We start from the raw sequence: 10,000 nt of genomic DNA on the forward strand, positions 1-10,000 counted from the left end.
GGGCGAATAGATTTGTTCTGGAAAGTGTTCAATGAGGGCCCACATTGACTGATCCAATCACAATATAAATTAATTTAATTATAGAATATTAAGCTGTTATAAAATGGCAAATGTGTTTGAAATGAATAGAAAACTGTGCACTTCATTCTGAAGTAGTTCCAGTATTTTGAATAAGCATCAGCTTTATTTGCTAGTCACAAAAGAGTTTTGCGGTCTCAAAATTATTTGCATTAGTTTGCAAATTTGGCACTCTAACTATTGCCCCGGTATCTACACAATATCACCCCCACCCATAGGGACCTTTACCCCATGTGTAGGGTAAAAGGCTCCCTCGCGAACTTCTAATTAAACCAGAATTTTAAACAAAACAAGCTTCTGTTATTATTATATATTTGTGACCAGAAAAAAAATGATGATGCATAAATGAAGTTTAGAATAGAATAAAAGTTTTCTCTAAGTCTGTTTAGTATGGGGTTTAGGTTAGTCTGTTGTCGTTATAAATAGCTTTAAATAAAATGATACAACGCCCTCATTTTGATAGCTAGATAAATGTGTGTGTTTGGACAAACCTTGGACGTCTGAGCGTAGTACAACGTTCTTCCCCGTAGTTTAAAGTAACGTCTCTTCCAGCGCTGAAAATTTGTCTGTTTCATCAACTTTCCCTCTTTTAAAATCGTCTAGAAAGACAGAAAGAGAGAGAGAGAGAGAGAGAAAAGTATGTGAAAATTCCTTTCGGTCCAGTCATCCTCATTCACTGACGTAATAAATGTCCTCACAGAGACGCCCTATAACATTCTCATTTTCCACATCCCGGCTCCTACAAACATTTAATGGAATGATTCATTTACACCAAGAAACCACAAACTAAACTCACAGGAAATACACACACATTTAAAGAAACACTGATCAAAATGTGACGGCCAAGTGTGTGCTGAGTGTAGTTCTCAAGCTCAACCTGAAGGGGGCAGCAGAGTCTAAACGAGCGCCACACACTTGAGTCTCATTTCAATAATTGCCATAAATAACTGCAACTGACATGAGTTCTGAGGGTTAGCAACCTCATAGAAACTCCCTGGCAACCAAGCACAACTAAAAATGTTAAATATAGTTTCCATTCACTCTCATAGTGTAACTCAATATATAATAATACGTCATTTACACACACACACATATACGTAAAGGCGGTGCATTATACAAACCTGGCCCCTCCTGGACTCCATCAGACATCTGACTGATGCGATGTGTCTTAGACCTCTCTCTATCTATATCTCTCTCTCTCTCTCTCTCTCGCGCACACACACACACGTAAAGGCGGTGCATTATACAAACCTGGCCCCTCCTGGACTCCATCAGACACAGATCTGAGCTAGACCGGTCTGACTGATGCGATGTGTCCTAGACCTCTCTCTCTCTCTATCTACCTATCTCTCTCTCACACACACACGCACACACACACACACACACAAACATAAACACACACATATGTAAAGGCAGTGCATTATACAAACCTGGCCCCTCCTGGACTCCATCAGACATCTGACTGATGCGATGTGTCTTAGACCTCTCTCTATCTATATCTCTCTCTCTCTCTCTCTCTCTCTCGCGCACACACACACACACACACACACACACACACACACACACACACACACACACACACACACACACACACACACACGTAAAGGCGGTGCATTATACAAACCTGGCCCCTCCTGGACTCCATCAGACACAGATCTGAGCTAGACCGGTCTGACTGATGCGATGTGTCCTAGACCTCTCTCTCTCTCTCTCTCTCTCTCTCTCTCTCTCTCTCTCTCTCTCTCTCTCACACACACACAAACACACTGTCACACACACACACACACACACACAAGTTGGTTTCCGCTGACAGTAAATGTCCTTTTCTCTGTCTGTGAAGGCAGCTGTCATTTCATGGCACAAACTCGGCATCTGTATGTGGTTTCACACACACACACACACACACACACACACACACACACACACACACACACACATGCAATTAATCTAAAAGACGCACGCTGCACAGCTCGCAGACCACACCGATCCCCCCACAGGATGCTTGACCTGTTTGTGTAGTGCGAGTCTTTTGAGAAATGTTACAAAAATAGTCTTGATGTAGATAACAGAGCGATTTCCTAACCACACGCTAACTTACCTCCTGACACGTGTGCTCTGCAGGGTTATTATAGTTTTGAATCTTTATACGCAGTTTTTATTTGGCTTCGCACAACATATGCGAAGCCAAATGTCTATTTTTAATCGGCAAATCACAGAAGTGCTCGACTTAGACTGATGATCAGAAACAAGAATAGGAAGACAGCTGATAACCCATTCATAGGAGATTTAATAAACAGAATATATATTTCATAATAAATACCAATATAAGAGCTAAAAGATGTTTTTATTTACTCCTGCTCTTCACAATGTACATTACAGATAATGACATAATGTATAGTATGCGTATGGTAGTGTGTCTCCTTGAGCGTCAATGAATGTTTGCACCTCCTGTAATAGTTTCGAACAAGTTCCTCAACTGTCCTAAGTGTCAAAAGCTTGATTCTATATATATATATATATATATATACACATATACAGTACTGTGCAAATGTCTAGGGCACATAACATGCTTCACAAAAGCGTTTCACAAGTGCATAAAACTTTTGGACAGTACTGTATATATAAATATATGTGTATGTACACACAACCTGACTGTCGCCAATGGCAACTAGATTTTAAATTATTGTCACAATCAATTATTTTTGGTTGCATTTGCACCCATTTTAGTCTGGATCCCTGGCATGGCACCTTTAGCACTTTAGTTAATGTTCATTTCACTCGTTGTTAAGAAGATCAAAGTTTTAAACATACTAATTTTAATAGTTTAATATTGAAAGCCTGGGACAAGGCTAAAACAGTCAAATCCATACATAAAAGACATTTGAAAAGTAGCAAAAATAAATTAAGAAGTCAGTTTTAATGAGACCTTCATAAAATAATAATAATAATAATAAATATTGCTGCAAGCAGCGATACCGGGGGACAAGCCAATTATGGGCACCATGAGTTAACTTGCAACTTGGGACCTAACGCGTCTCCACAAGCGTTTAACATGCTCAGGGTTGCCAGATAAGATCCGAAACACCCCCAGTTCACAAAAGCGTTTCACAAGTGGATAAAACTTTTGGACAGTACTGTATATATATAAATATATGTGTATGTACACACAACCTGACTGTCACCAATAGCGACTAGATTTTAAATTATTGTCAAAATCAATTATTTTTGGTTGCATTTGCAACCATTTTAGTCTGGATCTCTAAGTCTAGAGGACTTCTAGAAAGTCTTTAAAAAAAAATGACACTCTCACTTATTTAATTTGTCTACTAACATTGTCCAACAAAGTATGTTCATGGATCACAGCAGATTTATTCTCAAATTCTGTATTGTGTTTAATAGAATTGTGATGGAAATGACATTTTAACATTTTTGGAAAAAAACAAAAACAAATGTCAGGCTCTGTTGTCTCGCTAAGGCTAATTTCACAGCTAATATTTGATATATCTTAAATACACACAATTAAATAATACTTTCACACTTTTTGCATAATTTGGCAAAATTAAAGCTTGATTGGAAATTATGTCCAGTAAAATTATTCTGCTTACAAGTGATATTTCCCTTGATTTTTCCAAAGTTTTTTTTAAACATTGCATTCATAATTTTTGTAAAAATGGATAGAAATCATTTTCACACAATAAATATTAAAATGGTTAATGTTCATTTCACTCGTTGTTAAGAAGATCAAAGTTTTAAACATACTAATTTTCATAGTTTAAATTAGGAAGTCAGTTTTAATGAGAATTTCATAAAATAATAATAATAATAAATATTGCTGCAAGCAGCGATACCGGGGGTCAAGCCAATTATCGGCACCATGAGTTAACTTGCACTGGGACCTAACGCGTCTCCACAAGCATTTAACATGCTCAGTGTTGCCAGATAAGATACGAAACACCCCCAGTTTGGGATTTATACTTGCGCAAATCGGAAATATTCTGCCTAATGTTATACTTGTTTTGTGTAATCTGGCAACCCTGCATGCGAGTACGCTTTTCTATCTCGCTTTCCCCTTTGAACAAATTTAGCGATCTGTAGTGCAATATTCTGCTCTAGATGATGCAGAACAATTTCCATGCAAATCGGAGAAACAGTCTAGGAGGAGTTCGAAAAAGTAGCTTTTCAAAACATTTATAAGTGGCAGACAGGAAGTTAGCTCAATCATGACATAATCGTATCTTTGTTCTCGGTATGAACCACGGAATCTATCAAGACCAGTGTCATTACAAAATGAGTCAAACGCTATTAGCATTTATAGAAATAGCATAAATTTTGACCCCAAGGTGGCACTGTCCCGAAACAGAGCACGGTGCCAAAGACACATACCAAGTTTCGTAATGACACGCCAAGTCGTTCGTAAAATACAGCATTTTATGACTAAATTCAAAATGGCCGATTTCCGAAATGGCCGACATAGGAATTTTTCATCGTTGGACTCGCTATGCCCTACTGAATCTAATGAGACCAATTTGATGATTTTTTTGACAAACTGTTCAAATAAAAATAGCTTTTTTCACATCTTGTGACCAGTAGGGGGCAGTAGAACAAAATGCAGCAGGTAACCTCAGAGACTAATTGTGATGACATATACCAAGTTTCGTCCCAATCCCTCAAAGCATTACGGAGCTACAGCTTATTACAATTTTGCGAGTAACCTTTTGTCATACGGCCTAGGACGAGTTTGAAAAAGTAGGTTTTTCCGAAAATTCAAAATGGCAGGAAAATGATGTGATAGTGTGCATTCGAATCGTCTTGAGCCCTGGAATCAGAGGGAAAAGGTCTCTGGGACTCACGGTTCAAAAGTTATTAACATAAACGTGAGTGCAAGTTTGGGCAGTTGGTGGCGCTAGAGCGTTTGAGGAAGAGACGCCAAATTTGCTGTGGTGACACGTTAGACTTTCCTCTATCTGTGTGCCAAATTTCATAACTTTCCCGCAAGCGGTTCTATGGGCGGCCATAGACTCAAGAGCGGAAGAAGAAAAAGAATAATAATAATAATAAGAAGAAGAAAACTAATGAAAACAATCTTTCACCCCTTCGGGGCTTGATCCCTAATAAATCCACCCCTGGGACAGGAAAGTGTCAAGTTAAAGCTACACCCATATATTTTCAAAAACCAAAACGATCTGGTTACGACTATAACTTTAGTTCCCTGAAAGGAGGGAACGAGACTCTGCGTCAGTAGATGACTCTATGGGAACCTTCTCCCAGACAGACGATCTCTGAAGCATGCAAAGTGAAATGGGGAAGAGGGCAAAAGCATTGTTGTGTCGTGACATTTGTGCATTTGTTACATGCCTACTGTACACCTACTTATTCAATTTGATGCGATAATCTAAATCAGCCAATCGTGTGGCAGCGGAGCATAAAATCATGCAGATACGGGTCAGGAGCTTCAGCTAATGTTCACATAGCTAGTAAGGTAGTGAACATTCAGAAATCAACCCTCCTTTGCAGCAAGGATCTGGGAATAGAGAAGGAAGACACATCCAAGTTATACAACCTGGCAAAGGTGCTTGCCAAGAAAAACAGCTTTGTCCTTAATACTGCATCTCTGTCAAATTGAGCTAGAGATGATGCTCTTTGGACACCAGGCCACCCAGAGACCTGATGATGGCTTGCACAGTGATCTTTGTAGCCTGGAGCGCCGGTTGCGCAACACAGCTCTTTGAACGACTCGGGGTCTGGTCCAATTTCATCCACGTCCTTGAGCAAGTCAGCCGGGTAACCCTGCAAACAAGTCTGACTTGCAGCCGAATAGGCCAAGGATGTCAGCAGACAAGCCCTGGTTTCCATCCCCATGCTGAGGAGAACTGGAGGAATCTCAGCATTGCACTTACGCAGATAACGTGCGTTCGTGCGAAGTAGGGCGAGCGCTCCGTTTTGACCAGCTGATAGCGAGATGCGTTGCAACAACAGTTTGTCAAGCCAAAACCCTTCAGGCTCACTAGGAGATGGCCACTCAAGTCAGTGGGAGAGAGAACCTGTGTCCCTTTTGTACGGTTTTCCTCCCCGCAGGGGGAAATGGAAGTGGTGGTGTAGTGGGCTAAAGCACATAACTAGTAAGCAGAAGGTCGTTGGTTCCATGCCCCACAGCCCCACAACCTCAAAACACCTACAACTCCACAAGTATTAAAGATATCTTGGCGGGCCTGGGTAGCTCAGCGAGTATTGATGCTGACTAACACACCTGGAGTAGCGAGTTCGAATCCAGGGCGTGCTGAGTTACTCCAGGCGGGTCTCCTAAGCAACCAAATTGTCCTGGTTGCTAGGGAGTGTAGAGTCACATGGGGTAACCTCCTTGTTGTCGCTATAATGTGGTTCTTGCTCTCAATGGGGCGCGTGGTGCGGTCTCAGACGCTGTTTTAGCATTACTAAAAATGTACAGGAATATTGAAGCTACACAGGCATATCACAAATACTGTCGCAGTATTACTAATACAGCATTACAGTGATACTGCATTTGTATACACTGTAAAAAGTGGTAACATGCAGTTGATACCTTAAGGGCCATTTCTACCTGATCTTATGCAACTGGAGTAACTGTAATACTTCAGGACAGTCTGTTGACCTTCAAGAGAGCCTCTAGATTTTCAGCGGTGACACCGATCTGTCTGTCTGATGCACGGAGCACTTCTGCAAGTGCTGTGACAGCTGACAAAGCAGGAATATTTGACCGTATATTCACCATATGCATTGCTTTTATCGTCTCAAAGTGTTAAACGTGAGCTGAACTCCAGAACTAAAGGTCACTGAAGCACCCACGGTCAAATGTGACCTTTCAACAGATGGACGCCTGCGACCTGTTAGAACAACCCCTTTCATCTCAACTCTGTGTGATCAGACTCAAAGAGCTGTTGATTGATCTAAACTATGAAAGTGAATGGTGACTGAGGCCAGCATTCTGACTCACATGTTCTTTAATGTTCCAAAGAGGAAAGGAAGTCATACGGAAACAACCTCTACATGCAGAGTCAACTACAAGGAAGCAATTGTAGGTTGATTTCTTAGAAAAGAGTAACAAACTTAGTTCAAAACATTGCTTTGGGTTTTTAAGCATCCCAGCCAGGGTATGAAATTAGCACCCTCCAAATGTGGGTAATTTTGGCACGAGTTCAGTGGCGCTCTGTAGCTGTGGCTATATACGTTACCATGCAAACCAAAGGGCATCGAGCAACTTTTGCATCTTTTCTGTGTTTCTCTACTCTTAAGCCATCACATGCATGTTGCAAGAGAGGTCAACAGAGAATGGACAGACTGGTTTGAGCTAATAAAGTCTAGGGTAACTCAGATAACCACTCTGTACAATCATAGTGAGAAGAATAGCGTGTCTGAATGCTGTTCTGAGATGCGGGTTGGCACTGTTTTGGTGGCACGAGGGGGAGATACACAATATTAGGCAGGTGGTTTTAATGTTGTGGCTGTTCGGTGTATGTACCAATTTTGGTGACTTTTGGTCAAAATGGGAGTGCTACAGTGGGGGTTACATGCCCATTTTCAAGGGGGCACTACAGAGCCCCACCCTGTAACTTTGCCCAGCACTAATGGCCGATGACTTTGATGTGTGTGCAAAATTTCAAGGTTTTTTTTTTTTGGGCCCTAATAATAATAATCCTTAGAAGAACAATAGGGCCTCCGCACTTTCAATGCTTGGGCCCTAAAAAATGAGGGGAAAATAATTTTTCAGCAGTTTCTTACGAATGCATCAATCTCTCCATCCATCCATCTTCAACCGCTTATCCAAAGTCGGGTCGTGGGGGCAGCTGCTCCAGCAGGGGGCCCCAAACTTCCCTATCCCGAGCCACATTAACCAGCTCTGACTGGGGGACCCCGAGGCGTTCCCAGGCCAGTGTGGAGATGTAATCTCTCCACCTAATCCTGGGTCTTCCCCGAGGCCTCCTCCCAGCTGGACGTGCCTGAAACACCTCCCTAGGGAGGCGGCCAGGGGGCATCCTTACCAGATGCCCAAACCACCTCAACTGACTCCTTTCGACGCAAAGGAGCAGCGGCTCTACTCCGAGCTCCTCACGGATGACTGAACTCCTCACCCTATCTCTAAGGGAGAAGCTCTCCACCCTTCTGAGGAAGCCCATTTCGGCCGCTTGTACTCGTGACCTAGTTCTTTCAGTCATGACCCAGCCTTCATGACCATAGGTGAGGGTAGGAACGAAAATTGACCGGTAGATCGAGAGCTTTGCCTTCCGGCTCAGCTCTCTTTTCGTGACAACGGTGCGATAGAGCGAGTGCGATACCGCCACCGCTGCCCCGATTCTCCGGCCAACCTCCCGCTCCATTGTCCCCTCACTCGTGAACAAGACCCCGAGGTACTTGAACTCCTTCACTTGGGGCACTACCTTCTCCCCTACCCGGAGTACGCACTCCATCGGTTTCCTGCTGAGAACCATGACCTCAGATTTAGAGGTGCTAATCCTCATCCCAGCCGAATGCATCAATCTATATCATTAAAATGTCTGAAAAGTTCTTTACAATGATACCGAACACTTGACCATCCTTGTTTTTTAGGGGTTTTTTTGTCGAGTCATAAGCCTTTAATTTTGGGCATGCCACTGAAACAGGAAATCTTTTAATGCATTAATTTTGACAGCCCTAACATACTGTATATATACCATAATAATTCAGTAAGATTAATAAAATAAAATAAAAAAACAGCAATTAATGATGCACCAGGACCTTAATTGCAGATTCACCTTAATGTTTATATGCGAGTCAGTCAACAGGGGGCATTTAGTGCCACTCCAGCTGAACAGGCACAACTGTAAAGACAATAAACCACACTTGACAGTAGACAGAACCAGATGAGGTCACGTTCTTGCATTTAACCACAGCTGGACTGAAAAACGTGATTGTTGTGGACTGTAGCAATGATTTATGTCCCCTTTTTGTATTGACCAATCATTGCTTTGCTCATCTGCCCCAATAGTGTAATGCATTTTAATTATCTGAATTTTTATACTTATTTATTATTAAATTATTTAAATATAATTGTTAGAGCTCTTGAGTGGTTCTCAAACTTTTTACACCAAGTACCACCTCAGAAAATATTTGGTTCATAATTTTATCATCCACCTAACATTCATTTATATTTAACCTTTTCACAAACTTCGCTGCCCTCAAGTGTGCGTTATAGAACGCGTCACTTTATTGTTACCATGGTGACGCGTCATTGCTTGTCACGTGACCACAGCCACTGAACGACTGATGATCTGCTTTTATTTCCTTTTTTATTCAAAATATTCACAAATGTGTTAGCTATACTATAGCATTACCTTTATAAACATGACCTTTATAATGATCACGTTAGTTGAGCTCTATGCGCGATGGGCGCCACCTGATTATAGTACGTGTACGCGTACGTCTCTGGCTCAGCGCCAGCCAACGCGCGAAAGCACAGTTTGAATTTATCAGTTGGTCGAGTCATCCACTCACCGTTCTCCTCACACCGGTGACATCGAAATTCTGTGATTCCTCTGTGTACCACTAGAGGGAGTCTGCATACCACACTTTGAGAACCACTGCGTTAATGCATGCGATTAATTAAAAGAAGTTTAACACCAATGTTTTTCTTAATCGAAGCACTTGTGTGAAGGGCTGAAACTCGGTAATGTGTCCGCCCGGAGTCATTACACTGACGCACAGGCAACAAACAGACACAGCGCCAGAGCCCTTCTATCAAGATGAGCCTACAAGCTTAGCCCATTGATATACAGGGGCGGCTGTGACTCAGGTGGTAGAGTGGGTCGGCCACTAATCACAGGGTTGGTGGTTCGATTCCCGGCCCACACAACTCCACATGCCGAAGTGTTCTTGGGCAAGACACTGAACCCCAAGTTGCTCCCAATGGCAG

General features: G+C 42.0%; 1 protein-coding gene across 2 annotated transcripts in view; it reads right to left on the reverse strand.

Moving 5' to 3' along the window:
• LOC127629638 (diacylglycerol kinase delta-like) overlaps window positions 1–10,000 on the reverse strand; it is a 49,057-nt gene that overhangs the window by 37,127 nt on the left and 1,930 nt on the right. For both annotated transcript variants that reach the window (XM_052106770.1, XM_052106769.1), the window contains exon 2: window positions 570–677. In XM_052106770.1, the coding sequence (XP_051962730.1) occupies window positions 570–677 (108 nt within the window). The remainder of the gene's footprint in view (window positions 1–569; window positions 678–10,000) is intronic.

This window comes from Xyrauchen texanus, chromosome 36 (genome assembly GCF_025860055.1).
Source record: "Xyrauchen texanus isolate HMW12.3.18 chromosome 36, RBS_HiC_50CHRs, whole genome shotgun sequence".
NCBI classification, from domain to species: domain Eukaryota; kingdom Metazoa; phylum Chordata; class Actinopteri; order Cypriniformes; family Catostomidae; genus Xyrauchen; species Xyrauchen texanus.